The 18,410-nt window shown below is 45.4% G+C and overlaps 1 protein-coding gene across 2 annotated transcripts in view; it reads right to left on the bottom strand.

The window, feature by feature from the left end:
* The window catches only part of MANBA (mannosidase beta), a 144,106-nt gene that overhangs the window by 27,497 nt on the left and 98,199 nt on the right, over window positions 1–18,410 (bottom strand). Inside the window, exons 9-11 of one of the 2 annotated variants that reach the window (XM_063918299.1) lie at window positions 13,774–13,891; window positions 12,068–12,154; window positions 1,711–1,878 (exon numbers count right to left, since the gene is read on the bottom strand). In XM_063918299.1, coding sequence (XP_063774369.1) covers window positions 1,711–1,878; window positions 12,068–12,154; window positions 13,774–13,891 — 373 coding nt within the window. The remainder of the gene's footprint in view (window positions 1–1,710; window positions 1,879–12,067; window positions 12,155–13,773; window positions 13,892–18,410) is intronic. The other variant, XM_063918309.1, reaches the window with a different exon arrangement.

Genomic DNA, 18,410 nt, shown 5'->3' with positions numbered 1-18,410 from the left:
CCCCCCCCCTCTCTTTTTTACCCTGTTTCTGTAGTGCAGTGCAGGGGAGAGTTCTGGGAGCCTTCCTCGCAGCGGAGCTGAGCAGGAAAATGGCGCTGTGTGCTGAGGAGATAGGCCCCGCCCCCTATTTCGGCGGGCTCTTCTCCGGAGTTTGTGAGACCTGGCAGGGGTTAAATACATCCATATAGCCCCAAGGGCTATATGTGATGTATTTTTTAGCCAGAACAAGGTATTCTCATTGCTGCCCAGGGCGCCCCCTGCAGCGCCCTGCACCCTCCGTGACCGCTGGTGTGAAGTGTGTGACAACAATGGCGCACAGCTGCAGTGCTGTGCGCTACCTCATGAAGACTGAAAAGTCTTCTGCCGCCGGTTTCTGGACCTCTTCGCTTTTCGGCATCTGCAAGGGGGTCGGCGGCGCGGCTCCGGGACCGGACTCCATGGCTGGGCCTGTGTTCGATCCCTCTGGAGCTAATGGTGTCCAGTAGCCTAAGAAGCCAATCCATCCTGCACGCAGGTGAGTTCACTTCTTCTCCCCTAAGTCCCTCGTTGCAGTGAGCCTGTTGCCAGCAGGACTCACTGAAAATAAAAAACCTAAAAACTTTTTCTAAGCAGCTCTTTAGGAGAGCCACCTAGATTGCACCCTGCTTGGCCGGGCACAAAAACCTAACTGAGGCTTGGAGGAGGGTCATAGGGGGAGGAGCCAGTGCACACCACCTGATCCTAAAGCTTTATTTTTGTGCCCTGTCTCCTGCGGAGCCGCTAATCCCCATGGTCCTGACGGAGTCCCCAGCATCCACTAGGACGTTAGAGAAATGGAGGATAAAATTAAACCTGGACTAAAGTATTTATACTAAAAAAGCAGAATAAAGTTGGGAACACCAGATTTTTATTTCTCTCTACCCATGGGACTCAAATAGTTTATTATGTCAGAAAAGATGTGATATTTTTAGTGGTACCCTGGAATAATTAGTCAGAAGAGAATATTTTATGCAGCTATAGAAACCAGAACATACATACAATTTTTTATTTTACCTACACTGCATGTATAGAAGTGTCTGTGCTGCAGCCATGAACAACCAGTCACCATACAGCAAATAATAGTAAGTGAGGACTGATTCACCCCAGCCTCCCTAGCAAGGGGTGTAGTATGGTATGCCGGCGACCAGCATACGGGCGCCGGGAGCCCGACCGCCAGCATACCGACACCGTGGCGAGCGCAAAGGAGCCCCTTGCGGGCTCGCTGCGCTCACCACGCTGCGGGCACGATGGCGCGCAACGCTATTTTATTCTCCCTCCAGGGGGGGGGGGGCGTGGACCACCACGAGGGAGAATATATGTCGGTATGCCGGGTGTCGGGATTCCGGCGCCGGTATACTGTGCGCCGGGATCCCGACATTCGGCATACTGAAGACCACCCCTAGCAAGAGCTAAATACAGCACTTCATGCTAGTGTGACCTGCACATTGCTCAGTGTAAATTATTATAAGGTAAAGGGTTGAGTCTAGCCAAATGTGTGTATGTTAGGGTTGTCATAATATCCCTTAATCAGAGACACATATGAATTACACAGGTTCTGTGGCTGATTAACATGGTGAACTTCTAGCCATTTCTAAAGTACTCCGCACAGTAGAATGCCCAGATAATACAGGATTTGAGCGCAGCCATGTCTTTGAAACGGCAGCATTTAAAAAAAATTTCATAATCACTTACCTCAAGAGCAAGCACTCTAATGGTTTTTATGTAAAGGGTCAAATAGTCTTGTACATAAACTTCTTTCATGTAGGTGGGTATTGAAAACCAATCGCTGGCAATTGCAGCCTCATTCTCATTGTTGCCACTCCAGACAATGATACAAGGGTGAGATTTAAGTCTTCGAATCTAGAACATCAACCATAATATAAATATCCAATACTGCACAGGGAATATCAGCATTTTCACTAACATATCAAACCCCAACAAGTATTTAAAATGCAAAACATGGTCTTACATTAAGCATGAGTAATAGGCCCTACACACTGGGTGATAATATTCAAAGATATGAACGATCTCGTTCATTAATGAACGAGATACCGTTCATATCTTTGAGTGTGGAGGCACCAACGATGAACGATGCGCGGCCCCACGCTCGTTCATCACCGGTGCCCCATCGCCTGTGCATGCAGGCCAATATGGACAATTCGTCCATATTTGCCTGCACTTCTATGGAGCTGGGTGACGGGGGCAGTGAAGAAACTTCCCGTCACTCCACCACCACCCCTCCCCCGCCGCCGGGTCGCCCGTATCCGCCGTCGGGCAGCTTGGCGGCGGATCGCTCAATGTGTAGGGCCCTTTACACAATCTAGAAAGTAATTGGTCTTGCTCACGGGGGGATGATTATAAAAAGAGTAAAAAGTGCTGAAGACAACTAACCACGTAATATAATTCCTAGAATAGATTAGAATCTAAAAATAAATATTGGGTTGCCATTGGTTACACCATACTAGCATCAATGTTCATCCTTGTCCCAAACTGTGGTACAAGAGAGGGTGGCTTTATATTAATCATAATGCTATAACATTTACACCACCTAAAAAGAAAAATCCCCCTGTCCTCTGCCTAAGCAACATTTGTTTATAGCTGGTCATAGTTATCTAAGAGAACATTTTAGAATAATAGATCTCGATACAGTTCCTGGCAGTCAAAAGCGTAACATCTTTCTTCATTCTCACCCTGCTATTTTAGCAATTATTAATTAAGAAAAAGCTATGAGATTTCTCTTTTATTAGATAATAAAGTGTTTTGCATTATTCAGCATTAAGAACTACTGATCAAGTCCATTTTAATTCCATGATGTGAGAAATACAAAGATTAGGTCAAAACATTTTCAAACCATTTTATGGAGACTTGGGACCAGTAAAGGAACAATTATGATTTTGTCTTTCCACCCTCAACGCCTCACCATGCAACTGTGCCTGACCAAGTAATAAGAATACATATAAAAATAACTTTGCACCTTGGTAAAACCATGTTACACTGGGGCAGATGTAAAATGTGCAGAGAAATTTAGATAACAGTGTAAAAAAAAAAAGCTGTCCAGAATTTGTGGGCTACATGCAAAAGCAGCCAGTATTTACCCTGCATACAAAAATATTTTATATAGTAGTAGTAGATCATTCCACAGAAGCAGAATCATACTCCGTATTACAAGGCATACATACAATAAGAAAGAGAAAAATACTTAAAATATCTGAATAGAAATAATTATCTTGTTCGATGCTTATCCCAGACTTCTAGACACATGAACCTTCTGTGAGGAGTAGGAAGAGAGAAGTATCACAGCAGTGGGATCCGGTCTGAAGATCGACAGTGTCTAGGTCGACACTGTTTAGGTCGACCACTATAGGTCGACAGTCACTAGGTCGACATGGATGGAAGGTCGACAGGGTTTCTAGGTCGACATGTGCTAGGTCGACAGGTCTAAAGGTCGACATGAGTTTTTCACATTTTTTTTTTCATACTTAACGATCCACGTGGACTACAATTGGAACGGTAAAGTGTGCCGAGCGAAGCGGTAGCGGAGCGAAGGCACCATGCCCGAAGCATGGCGAGCGAAGTGAGCCATGCGAGGGATCCCGGTCACTTTACGAAGAAAACGACACCAAAAAAAAAAATTCCTCATGTCGACCTTTAGACCTGTCGACCTAGCACATGTCGACCTAGAAACCCTGTCGACCTTCCATCCATGTCGACCTAGTGACTGTCGATCTATAGTGGTCGACCTAAACATTGTCGACCTAGACACGGTCGATAAAACGAACCACACCCACAGCAGTCACCACTGATTCTACTGTCTGGTGTTGGACTGTACCATTATTGCTGCATCTCCTCTGGGCTGGCTAATGGTCAGCCCTTACCTCCTTGTGTATTTATTTCATGTGGGTTACATTTTTCTTTTTTGGTTTTTCCCTTATTAAATGCGTTTGGAAAAGTGGTACACTGGACTGAAGACACTCCACATGATAGGGGTGGGATTTTTTTTGGCTGTATAATTTAGGGTCTGTGGCTACCTGCAAATTCCCGCCTCCAAACTCATTTACAGGTCTTAATTTATCTTTGCATTTCGGCAGACACGGATTAGCATTTAAAAAAAAAAAAATCTCAGATTGCCCCCTGCAATTGCAATGCCAATCCAGATTTTTCTAAAAAAAAAAAAAAAAAAAAGGTGACTGTGTCTTTTTAGCACTGTTGGTCATAGAGAGCATTTGTGATGTAACCATGTGATCACGCAGCTTTAAATAAATAAATAAAATAACTTCTATACATAAATATTTATATACATCTATACATAAAGCGCTGGACCCGCTCATATCAGTTATGCAAACTCCTCTGCCTGATTGACAGGCAGAGGCATTCACAGGGCGTAGCGTCGAAAATGGGGGCAGGTTCGGGGCGTCCACTGCGACCCGAAAAATCCCCACCCTGCGCCTGCCTGTGGAGGCATCCAAATATCAGCGATGCAGATGGCAGCACTGTCGGGTATTTGAATGCTGGGCGGACTTGCCCTGTGCTGGGCGGCACCCAGCATGAGATCGGAGCCAGTTGCAGTTTTGCTAAAACAGCAAAACTGCAACTGAAGCTGAAGCCTAAGTAACAATGGGGCAGATGTATTAACCTGGAAAAGGCATAAGGAAGTGATAAACCAGTGATATGTGCAAGGTGATAAAGGCACCAGCCAATCAGATCCTAACTGTTAATTTACATATTGGAGCTGATTGGCTGGTGCCTTTATCACCTTGCACATATCACTGGTTTGTCACTTCCTTATGCCTTTTCCAGGTTAATACATCTGCCCCCTTAATCCAGACAAACCCTATGGAGAACCAGCTTCATTCTGCCTTTTTTTAGGACAATTTTAAAAAATTTTTAGGACAAACTAAAAATTATCAAATTAATGATGAACTTTGGGGGTAATTCAGACCTGATCACAGCAACAAATTTGTTAGCAGTTGGGCAAAACCATGTGCACTGCAGGAGGGGCAGATATAATATGTGCAGAGAGAGTTAGATTTGGGTGGGGTGTGTTCAAACTGAAATCTAAATTGCAGTGTAAAAATAAAGCAGCCAGTATTTACCCTGCACAGAAACAAAATAACCCACCCAAATCTAACTCTCTCTGCACATGCTGTATCCGTCTCCCCAGCAGTGCACATGGGGGGTCATTCCGAGTTGATCGCTCGCTAGCTGCTTTTAGCAGCATTGCAAACACTAGGCTGCCGCTCTCTGGGAGTGTATCTTAGCTTAGCAGAATAGCGAACGAAAGATTAGCAGAACTGCTACTAAATAATTTGCTGCAGTTTCTGAGTAGCTCCAGACCTACTCCTAGCTTGCGATCATCTCAGTCCATTTAGTTCCTGCTTTGACGTCACAAACACGCCCTGCATTCGGCCAGCCACTCCCCGTTTCTCCAATCACTCCTGCATTTTTACCTGGCACGTCTGCGTTTTTAGCACACTCCCTGAAAACGGCCAGTTACCTCCCAGAAACGCCCCTTTCCTGTCAATCACTCACCGATCAGCACAGTGACTGAAAAGCGTCGCTCAGACCTGTGTAAAATTGCTTCGTTTAATGTTAAAATACTTAGCGCATGCGCGCTGCGTACCATGCGCATGCACATTTTCCACCTGTTCGCTGCGCTGCGAAAAACGTCAGCAAGCGAACAACTCGGAATGACCACCCATGTGCACTGCATGGGGGACAGATGTAACATGTGCAGAGAGAGCTAGATTTGGGTGGGGTGTGTTCAAACTGAAATCTAAATTGCAGTGTAAAAATAAAGCAGCCAGTATTTACCCTGCACAGAAACAAAACAACCCACCCAAATCTAACACTCTCTGCACATGTTGTATCTGTTACCCCTGCAGTGCACATGGTTTTGCCCAACTGCTAACAAATTTGCTGCTACGATCAGATCTGAATTACCCCCGTAATGTTACAGCAGCAGAAAGGGATGCAGCTCCCTCTTTATACAAGAAATTAGGAAAAGGGTACTTTAATACAAAGTTGCCATAATCTACAAAGGATAACTTTTTTATTAGTTGTACTGCTATACTATTAAATGATCTAGCCTACAAAAATCATATAAAAAAAATAAATAAGAATTTACTCACCGGTAATTCTATTTCTCGTAGTCCGTAGTGGATGCTGGGTACTCCGTAAGGACCATGGGGAATAGACGGGCTCCGCAGGAGACTGGGCACTCTTAAAAGAAAGATTAGGTACTATATCTGGTGTGCACTGGCTCCTCCCTCTATGCCCCTCCTCCAGACCTCAGTTAGGGAAACGGTGCCCGGAAGAGCCGACATTACTAGGAAAGGATTTGGAATCCAGGGTAAGACTCATACCAGCCACACCGTACAACTTGTGATAACTATACCCAGTTAACAGTATGAACAACAACTGAGCCTCATTCAACAGATGGCTCATAACAATAACCCTATAGTTAAGCAATAACTATATACTTGTATTGCAGAAAGTCCGCACTTGGGACGGGCTCCCAGCATCCACTACGGACTACGAGAAATCGAATTACCTATGAGTAAATTCTTATTTTCTCTGACGTCCTAGTGGATGCTGGGTACTCCGTAAGGACCATGGGGATTATACCAAAGCTCCCAAACGGGCGGGAGATTGCGGATGACTCTGCAGCACTGAATGAGCAAACTCAAGGTCCTCCTCAGCCAGGGTATCAAACTTGTAGAATTTTGCAAAAGTGTTTGATCCCGACCAAGTAGCAGCTCGGCAAAGTTGTAAAGCCGAGACCCCTCGGGCAGCCGCCCAAGAAGAGCCCACCTTCCTCGTGGAATGGGCTTTTACTGATTTAGGATGCGGCAGTCCAGCCGCAGAATGTGCAAGTTGAATCGTGCTACAGATCCAGCGAGCAATAGTCTGCTTTGAAGCAGGAGCACCCAGCTTGTTGGGTGCATGCAGGATAAACAGCGAGTCAGTTTTTCTGACTCTAGCCGTCCTGGAAACATAGATTTTCAGGGCCCGGACTACGTCCAGCAACTTGGAATCCTCCAAGTCCCGAGTAGCCGCAGGCACCACAATAGGTTGGTTCAAATGAAACGCTGATACCACCTTAGGGAGAAATTGGGGACGAGTCCTCAATTCTGCCCTGTCCATATGGAAAATCAGATATGGGCTTTTACAGGACAAAGCCACCAATTCTGACACACGCCTAGCTGAGGCCAAGGCCAACAGCATGACTACCTTCCACGTGAGATACTTCAACTCCACGGTCTGAAGTGGCTCAAACCAATGTGATTTTAGGAAATCCAACACTACGTTGAAATCCCAAGGTGCCACTGGAGGCACAAAAGGGGGCTGAATATGCAGCACTCCCTTAACAAACGTCTGAACTTCAGGCAGTGAAGCCAGTTCTTTTTGAAAGAAAATAGACAGGGCCGAAATCTGGACTTTAATGGATCCCAATTTTAGGCCCATAGTCACTCCTGACTGTAGGAAGTGCAGAAATCGACCCAGCTGAAATTCCTCTGTTGGGGCCTTCCTGGCCTCACACCAAGCAACATATTTTCGCCATATACAGTGATAATGTTGTGCTGTCACGTCTTTCCTAGCCTTTATCAGCGTAGGAATCACTTCATCTGGAATGCCCTTTTCCGTTAGGATCCGGCGTTCAACCGCCATGCCGTCAAACGCAGCCGCGGTAAGTCTTGGAACAGACAGGGCCCCTGCTGTAACAGGTCCTGTCTGAGAGGCAGAGGCCATGGTTCCTCTGAGATCATTTCTTGTAGTTCTGGGTACCAAGTTCTTCTTGGCCAATCCGGAACGATGAGTATAGTTCTTACTCCTCTCTTTCTTACTATCCTCAGTACCTTGGGTATGAGAGGAAGAGGAGGGAACACATAAACCGACTGGTACACCCACGGTGTCACTAGTGCGTCCACAGCTATCGCCTGAGGTTCTCTTGACCTGGCGCAATATTTTTTTAGCTTTTTGTTGAGGCGGGACGCCATCATGTCCACCTGTGGCCGTTCCCAACGGTTTACAATCTGCGTGAAGACTTCTGGATGAAGTCCCCACTCTCCCGGGTGGAGGTCGTGCCTGCTGAGGAAGTCTGCTTCCCAGTTGTCCACTCCCGGAATGAACACCGCTGACAGTGCTAGCACGTGATTCTCCGCCCATCGGAGAATCCTTGTGGCTTCTGCCATCGCCATCCTGCTTCTTGTGCCGCCCTGTCGGTTTACATGGGCGCCGTGATGTTGTCTGACTGAATCAGCACCGGTTGGTCTTGAAGCAGGGGTTTTGCTTGACTTAGGGCATTGTAAATGGCCCTTAGTTCCAGAATATTTATGTGTAGGGAAGACTCCTGACTCGATCACTGTCCTTGGAAGTTTCTTCCCTGAGTGACTGCCCCCCAACCTCGGAGGCTTGCATCCGTGGTCACCAGGACCCAGTCCTGAATGCCGAATCTGCGGCCCTCGAGAAGATGAGCACTCTGCAGCCACCACAGCAGAGACACCCTGGCCCTCGGGGACAGGGTGATCAGCCGATGCATCTGAAGATGCGATCCGGACCACTTGTCTAACAGATCCCACTGAAAGATCCTTGCATGGAACCTGCCGAAGGGAATTGCTTCGTAAGAAGCTACCATCTTTCCCAGGACTCGCGTGCAGTGATGCACCGACACCTGTTTTGGTTTCAGGAGGTCTCTGACCAGAGATGACAACTCCTTGGCCTTCTCCTCCAGGAGAAACACCTTCTTCTGTTCTGTGTCCAGAATCATGCCCAAGAACAGCAGACGCGTCGTAGGAATCAGCTGCGACTTTGGGATATTCAGAATCCAGCCGTGCTGTTGTAGCACTTCCCGAGATAGTGCTACTCCAACTAACAACTGCTCCTTGGACCTTGCCTTTATAAGGAGATCGTCCAAGTACGGGATAATTATAACTCCCTTCTTTCGAAGGAGTATCATCATTTCGGCCATTACCTTGGTAAATACCCTCGGTGCCGTGGACAGACCAAACGGCAACGTCTGGAATTGGTAATGGCAGTCCTGTACCACAAACCTGAGGTACTCCTGGTGAGGTGGGTAAATGGGGACATGTAGGTAAGCATACTTGATGTCCAGTGACACCATAAAATCCCCCTCTTCCAGGCTTGCAATAACCGCTCTGAGCGATTCCATTTTGAACCTGAACTTCCTTATATAAGTGTTCAAGGATTTCAAATTTAGAATGGGTCTCACCGAACCGTCTGGTTTCGGTACCACAAACATTGTGGAATAGTAACCCCGTCCCTGTTGAAGGAGGGGAACTTTGATTATCACCTGCTGAAGGTACAGCTTGTGAATTGCCGCCAGTACTACCTCCCTTTCCTTGGGAGTAGCTGGCAAGGCTGATTTGAGGTAACGGCGAGGGGGAGACGCCTCGAACTCCAGCTTGTATCCCTGAGATACCACTTGTAGAACCCAGAGATCCACCTGTGAGCGAACCCACTGGTCGCTGAAGTTCCGGAGACGGGCCCCCACCGCACCTGGCTCCACCTGTGGAGCCCCAGCGTCATGCGGTGGACTTAGTGGAAGCAGGGGAGGATTTTTGTTCCTGGGAACTGGCTGTCTGGTGCAGCTTTTTCCCTCTACCCCTGCCTCTGGGCAGAAAGGACGCGCCTCTGACCCGCTTGCCTTTCTGAGGCCGAAAGGACTGTACTTGATAATACGATGCTTTCTTAGGCTGTGAGGGAACCTGAGGTAAAAAAGTCGACTTCCCAGCTGTTGCTGTGGATACGAGGTCCGAGAGACCGTCCCCAAACAATTCCTCACCTTTATAAGGCAAAACTTCCATGTGCCTTTTAGAATCAGCATCACCTGTCCACTGCCGAGTCCATAATACTCTCCTGGCAGAAATGGACATTGCATTAATTCTAGATGCCAGCCGGCAAATGTCCCTCTGTGCATCCCTCATATATAAGACTACGTCTTTAATATGCTCTATGGTTAGCAAAATAGTATCCCGGTCAAGGGAATCAATGTTATCTGACAGGGTATCAGACCATGCTGCTGCAGCACTACACATCCATGCTGAAGCAATAGCAGGTCTCAGTATAGTACCTGAGTGTGTATACACAGACTTCAGGATAGCCTCCTGCTTTCTATCTGCAGGCTCCTTTAAGGCGGCCGCATCCTGAGACGGCAGTGCCACCTTTTTTGATAAGCGTGTGAGCGCCTTGTCCACTCTAGGGGATGTTTCCCAACGCAACCTGTCCGTTGGCGGGAAAGGGTACGCCATTAGTAACCTCTTAGAAATCACTAATTTCTTATCTGGGGAACACCACGCTTCTTCACACAGTTCATTTAACTCATCAGATGGGGGAAAAGTCACTGGCTGCTTTTTCTCCCCAAACAGAATACCTTTTTAGTGGTAACCGGGTTAATGTCAGAAATGTGCAACACATTTTTCATTGCCGTAATCATGCATCGGATGGCCCTTGTGGATTGTACATTTGTCTCATCCTCGTCTACACTGGAGTCAGACTCCGTGTCGACATCTGTGTCTGCCATCTGAGGTAGCGGGCGTTTTTGAGCCCCTGATGGCCTCTGAGACGCCTGGGCAGGCGCGGGCTGAGATGCCGGCTGTCCCAAAGCTGTTACGTCATCGAACCTTTTATGCAAGGAGTTGACACTGTCGGTTAATACCTTCCACATATCCATCCACTCTGGTGTCGGCCCCGCAGGGGGCGACATCACACTTATCGGCTCCTGCTCCGCCTCCACGTAAGCGTCCTCATCAAACATGTCGACACAGCCGTACCGACACACCGCACACACACACACAGGGAATGCTCTGACTGAGGACAGGACCCCACAAAGTCCTTTGGGGAAACAGAGAGAGAGTATGCCAGCACACACCAGAGCGCTATATAACAGAGGGATTTACACTAACACAAAGTGAATTTTCCCCCAATAGCTGCTTATATCACCTTTTGCGCCTAAATTTATGTGCCCCCCCTCTCTTTTTTACCCTTCTCGTAGTGTATACTGCAGGGGAGAGCCTGGGGAGCGTCCTTCCAGCGGAGCTGTGAAGAGAAAATGGCGCTGGCTGTGCTGAGGAAGATAGCCCCGCCCCTTCAGCGGCGGGCTTCTCCCGCTTTTTTAATAATATTTATGGCGGGGGATTAGGCACATATACAGTTTATAACTGTATTATGTGCATTTTTCCAAAAAGGTATACATATTGCAGCCCAGGGCGCCCCCCCCCCTCCCAGCGCCCTGCACCCACCAGTGACCGGAGCGTGTGGTGTGCTGTGGGAGCAATGGCGCACAGCTGCAGTGCTGTGCGCTACCTTATTGAAGACCGGAGTCTTCAGCCGACGATTTTCTCCTTCCGTCTTCTGGCTCTGCAAGGGGGACGGCGGCGCGGCTCCGGGAACGGACGATCGAGGTCGGGCCCTGTGTTCGATCCCTCTGGAGCTAATGGTGTCCAGTAGCCTTAGAAGCACAAGCTAGCTGCAAGCAGGTAGGTTTGCTTCTCTCCCCTCAGTCCCTCGTAGCAGTGAGTCTGTTGCCAGCAGATCTCACTGAAAATAAAAAACCTAACAAATACTTTCTTTTCTAGTGAGCTCAGGAGAGCCCACTAGGTGCATCCAGCTCTGGCCGGGCACAGATTCTAACTGAGGTCTGGAGGAGGGGCATAGAGGGAGGAGCCAGTGCACACCAGATATAGTACCTAATCTTTCTTTTAAGAGTGCCCAGTCTCCTGCGGAGCCCGTCTATTCCCCATGGTCCTTACGGAGTACCCAGCATCCACTAGGACGTCAGAGAAAAAACCAACTGTATTTTAAAATGTTACATTTTTATAAAAACCACAATGTTAAGCCTAGTATTACAAAAAAAAGTCTACGAATGATAAGGCACTAAAAAGGTCTGTGAAAGATTTCCTTGTTCTATAATTTTAGCGAATGTATTTTATTTTAAAACATTAATCCTTGCTAGCGCCGTCTCATGTAGAACAAATCACTGCAGTCATATGTTCTTGTACATTCTAAAGAGTGTCCACTAGTGACAGCATACCTGGTGAGTGACTTCTTCTCTGACTGTGCCCAAGAACCAATCATCAACAGGATAAAGAGAGCATGCAAACATAAAGTCATGCCAGACCTGTAATAACGACAAAGAATGTGCTCAATGGCTTGCATCATCAACCAGAATTCAGTAACCTAAATAAAAAACACAGGGGGAGATGTATGAAGCAGTGAAAAGAACGGAGAAGTGAGACAGTGGAAAAGTTGCCCATGGCAACCAATCAGCACTGAGGTAACATTTATCAAGTGAATTCTAGAACATTATAAGTAGCAGTGCCATGGACACCTTCACTCTTTTCACTGCTTCATACATTTCCCCTACAATGCTCATACACATTTCTTCACTCTGCATTTCACCAGAAAAGGATCAACAATGCTGGGTACACACTGGCCAATATATCTTCTGTACAATTGAACGTGGGCGCATCGACAGGTGTGTACCCCCGATATGTCTGTGAATGACGTCAGTTCTGTAACACAGCTGACGGCTGAAATATCTGCAGATATATCTGTGCATCGTGCTGTGTGTACACTTGCTGTAGAGGCCACCAGTGACTGACATCACAACTGGGCGGGCACATGTAAAATGGCCGCCCAGTTGTGACGTCAAGCACAACACAATGGGCCCACGATCAGAATGTGTGTACCCAGCTCTCACAAATATCAATAAATACCCCACCTACTTAACCAATGAAGTCTAATGGAATATGTACATTCACTGCTACTTTCTATTCCCTGCTACAGTGTCAAAGTTGGTTCTGTTTTCTGGAGTTTTCCTCACCGTTGCCACTATAATGTTATTTGCATGATAGCAAAGCGGACGGTGTGTCAAGAGTTTATGAATTGGAGAAAATAAATGGTTTCCACAGAACTAGGAAGAAACATTTGCACTGGGCAAGCACACTATATTAGACACATGGAAATGCAGAAAGATAAACACTGAGGATTAACTTGACTGAACAAACTAATATAATGTTTCACATTTTTATAATACTCTTCAGACCCCACCAGAACGATTATAATCATAATTATTTTCAGATTGCGAAATCCCTTACTCTTATGTCAGGCATACACATACAGATAAAATGCCTGTCAGACCTACAGAGACCACAGTGTATTGGCTGTGACATGGGTGCTCTGCACCCGGGGAGGAGACATTTACCCGTTCCTTGTCATGTAAAGGAACAGGGAAAATGTCAGTCAGTCCACCACAACAGGGCATACACTTCCCAATACGGCCAACTTTCCACTTTCTAAATATTGAATCAGACGGACATGCTGGACGATCCAGCATGTTCGACCAATCGATATAACCGGATCGGTCACCCGCATACACGCTGCAATTATCTGGCCAATCAGCTAATATTGAGGGTATCGGCCAGATAATTGTAGTGTGTATGCCCAGCATAACTCATAAATATTGAAGCTGATAGTATATAACATGAGTCTTCAACCTGTGGCCCTCCAGCTGCTGTGAAACTACACATCCCAGCATGCACTGCCACATTTTTGCTATTAAGGTGTGCTAAAACTGAGGAAGGGCATGCTGTGATGTGTAGTTCCACAGCAGCTGGAGGGCCGCAGGTTGAAGACCCATGGTATATAAAATAAACAGTATTCACTATCAACTAAGAGTAAGTAGTCCTTTAGAATCTTTATTACTTAGTAGAAATCAGCGTGCGTAGCACGGATTACCATTATTCCCAAGTCATCACACATATTGTAGAACTCCTCGCTCTCATAGATTCCTCCACCCCAGACACGCAGAGTATTCATATTGGCATCAATAACAGACTGTAGCAGAACACGGAGCCTGTTGCAGACATATAATACACTGCTTAGAAAGTTAAACACAGAACATATAAATAAAAACAAGAATACAGGTTTATAGGTACGTCCTCCTTTCAGGTATGAAGTCCCTTCAAGCAAACTGTGACTGCCCTCTCTATATTTATGTTCAGATACTTCCCCTGTAAAATGATGGAGAATGAAATTAGGATCAATAAATGCAATGGCTGTTTAAAAAGGGATGGCTAGGACTAAAGACGGGATCTCTTTTATCCATCCCACCCAATCTTAGTGGTGCAAGTACGTTTTGTAGCTCTGGTTTGTGTAAGGCAGTGTATAGATGAAGCAGATAGGAATGGAGAATGGGGAAAAATGTGTTGGTGATGAGGCATGGAGCATGGGAATTGGATACACAAGACAAAGAACAGCTCATCTCATGCCTAGAGTACAGCAATGGGACTTCTACATTCTTAACTCAATATTACCTAGATTAATAAGTATATTTAAAGAGGCACTAGGAGGTTTTGAGACACTTTAAAGATTGTCCAGGCACAGGAGAGGTTTTCTCTGCTTCTATAATCAGAAGAGAAGACTTTAAAAAGAATTCATTAAAAGCCTAATTTAGGGCAGTATGTATCAGCCTGCGAGGTGCAGGCTATTCGTGAATTTCTGGGAGTCTGCCCATATTTCTAAAGCACCAATCAGGTCGGTTTTGCCTTGTAAATGAGGGATCAGTACGAAATCCCGGTGGACGGGATCCCGGCGGTCAAAATACCGACACCAGAATCCCGACCACACAATCCCGACAGGGGTGGACGAGCGGAACGCAGCTCCTTGCGGGCACGGTGCCTCGCTACGCTCGGCACACTAATTTATTCTCCCTCTATGGGTGTCGTAGACACCCACGGAGGGAGAATATGTCGGGACTGTGCCGGTCGGGATTCCGGCGTCGGTATTTCGACCACTGGGATTCTGTCCGGCGGGATCGTGACCGCCTCCCGTAAATGATTGCCGCTTTAAAAATACAGGCAGACTTGCAGAAATTCCCAAACAGCCTGCAAAAATAAATAGTTTCTCTCTCTTAATGATCATGCATGTATAATCCACAACGCTAGATAAAGTATACAAATGTATGGACAACCATGAACTTTGCCACAGTGATGAACCCTTGAGTTCATTTTACTAGAACCAAATAGAAATACAGAGTTTGAAGGTAAGTAACAAAAAGCACACAATCAGTCTCTCTACCAATGACTTACTATCACCATCTTTGATTTGGTAAGGTATACAATGACAATTTGGAAAATGTATAAAACCATCAGTTCTCAGGTAATACCATTATAGACTATAAAATATGCACACTAACATCATACAATTTAAATTGTGATTTTCAGCAACAAGCTTTAAAATGTCTTAATCTTTACTAAAAAACGCAGAAGATTCCTGATTAAAGCTATTTTACATCAAGTATACACCCAGACTAAATCATCGGGATCGCTTCAGGATGGAAAGGATCCTGTAAGGCAAAACACGTGTAATTTATGGTACATCCGGGAGCAAGGCGGATGCTCCCTGGCTGACCTCATGGAGAACAGCAGCACTGACCACTGAGACGGGTGACCCACACACACACACACTCACATGCCGATGCACATGACACGTGACCTACACATACACTCCCCCATCTATACACAACTGAAGACACCGCTATATACTATTGCATAATGGTAGTTATCATAACTAATATGCATATTGTGGCAGCCACAATCCAGCCGTGTCTACTAAGTAGACTGCTTAATCAGGAGATTATACTTTGCTACACTCTATACATATTTGTACACTCGCATGCAAGTCACTTATACTGTACTTGCAGCGCACCACAGTATATAGCATATCACGATACTGCGAACATACTGCAGTTACTACGTTACATTCTGACGTTGGTGGTATATGTTACATTCAAGTGTGAGATAATATTACGCTATATCCCCACAGTTTACTACAGTATATGGTAAAGTACAGTATCACATCACATCATAACTAAATTACACTGAAACGGATACCTGTAGAGTACATTTGTATACTATTGTGGTTAGTATTTTACAGTATGTGGTTATCTTGTAACTGTGGAAGATACAAATATGTTGTCTAATTTGTATACAATTGTGTCACAACATTATATCATTTAAGGAGAAAAAAGCATAAACTGAGTGATTTCAATTAGATGAACATTATATACTGATTACTGTATAAAGCAAGCATGATTGATACTATTTACTCATTAAAGATTATCAAGAACTATAACCCACCAACCCCACCCCCCCCCCCTCCTCCCGTGGCCATTTCACAGCCAGGATCACGCCATCGGCATTGTGACAGGAGGTCTCTTGACCGGCGGTCACACATACCCAATCCTCTTAGACCATACTGGCTAGCCCTGATTTTTGGGTTGTCACAGGTTGCCTTTTAAGAACAAGAGAAATAACCTAATTGTGGTTACCGATATGTATCACTGAGATAACTGGGCTATCATAGCCAGTCATTTTGTGATAGTGTTTGATCATACTCTGGATCAATGTTATTAAGTTATCAATACCTAGAGAGTTACTAGGATCTAAGTGGAATCAGTTCATACGCAGCAAACCAGACAATTGAAATTAAACAAATACTCTGCTATTTATCTAGCTACTCATTATCTCAGGGGTAGTATCACATCCTACATTCCATTCCATGCAATGCCAATGTAACAGGGTTCATTTACTGTTGATATTTTGAATGAGAAGCACACCCACTGCTTCCATCAGGAAACTGTGATTTGAGTGCTCCTACTTAATTGTTTGATGCGTTATGCATGACAAATAAAACCGCAGACGTGAAAGTGAAAAACACAGGCCTTACTTCTGATATACCTTTTAAGTATTTTCTGAGTAAGCTCTCATCCAATTTGCCTGATATTTCCCCTGTAATGCATCAGTAACAGGGATTATCTGGCATCCAACACTGGAGAGCAGAAGTACATTATATTCTTCCTTCTGCCTAGCGGTGGTGATCTGTACTCTCTCATTGGTTGTCCTATGCTACATGTATGACAACAGAGAGCAGAAGTAACAGGATAACTACACCCCCCTGGCTACTATACAGGCAAATTTTTAAAATACAATTATTATCTGCCATTTCCCGAAAGGAGGTCAGCATATTACCTTTTGAAAATTATTAATGGGATTTAACGCTAAATTTTATATAAAGGATAAACTCTAATTTACTTATATTTTGCCAACTTTCATGATTACCTCAATGGTAATTGGAAAATTAAACTCCTTCATATTGTGAATGTTATGAACACTTTGTTTTATATGTGCGTCGCCAACATTTTTGGAAGGTATAAAATTAATCAAAGTTGTTTTAGAATATCACAATTACAAATGACATAGAATTACATTACATTACAAGAATTTTTGTCTTCTGTTTCCATGCAACCCAGCAACCAATTACTAGTACTCAATTCTGGGTGTTCCACCAACCATAAGCCATGAGAGAATACATAACAACTATGGCCCTAATTCCGAGTTGTTCGCTCGCTAGCTGCTTTTAGCAGCATTGCACACGCTAAGCCGCCGCCTACTGGGAGTGAATCTTAGCTTTGCAGAATTGCGAATGAAAGATTCGCAGAATTGCGAAAAGAAATTTCTTTGCAGTTTCTGAGTAGCTCGAGACTTACTCTGCCACTGCGATCAGTTCAGTCAGTTTCGTTCCTGGTTTGACGTCACAAACACACCCAGCGTTCGCCCAGACACTCCCCCGTTTCTCCAGCCACTCCCGCGTTTTTCCCTGAAGCGCCTGGGTTTTTCTGCACACTCCCATAAAACGGCCAGTTTCCGCCCAGAAACACCCACTTCCTGTCAATCACACTCCGATCACCAGAACGAAGAAATTTCTTCGTTAAGCCGTGAGTAAAATACCAAACTTTTTTGCAAATTTACATTGCGCATGCGCAGTTTGCGACTAATCGCTCCGTTGCGAAAAACACTAACGAGCGAACAACTCGGAATGAGGGCCAAGGTTGGTCAATACACACTAAGCTATACAAAATGTTTAAATCCTGTGCAGACTATAGACTTTTGTTAAAACTTTGTTAATACTATCATGAGTGGCAGAAGTGTAAAAAGGAATATTGTCAACAGTTAGACAAGCAGATACAGTACATTGTAGCACAAAAAATAAGAATTTACTTACCGATAATTCTATTTCTCGTAGTCCGTAGTGGATGCTGGGAACTCCGTAAGGACCATGGGGAATAGCGGCTCCGCAGGAGTCTGGGCACATCTAAAGAAAGCTTTAGGATCACCTGGTGTGCACTGGCTCCTCCCCCTATGACCCTCCTCCAAGCCTCAGTTAGGATACTGTGCCCGGACGAGCGTACACAATAAGGAAGGATTTTGAATCCCGGGTAAGACTCATACCAGCCACACCAATCACACTGTACAACTTGTGATCTGAACCCAGTTAACAGCATGATAATAGAGGAGCCTCTAGAAAAGATGGCT

The sequence above is a fragment of the Pseudophryne corroboree genome, chromosome 1 (genome assembly GCF_028390025.1).
Source record: "Pseudophryne corroboree isolate aPseCor3 chromosome 1, aPseCor3.hap2, whole genome shotgun sequence".
Taxonomy (NCBI): domain Eukaryota; kingdom Metazoa; phylum Chordata; class Amphibia; order Anura; family Myobatrachidae; genus Pseudophryne; species Pseudophryne corroboree.
This window is presented reverse-complemented; position numbering and strand designations above follow the sequence as displayed.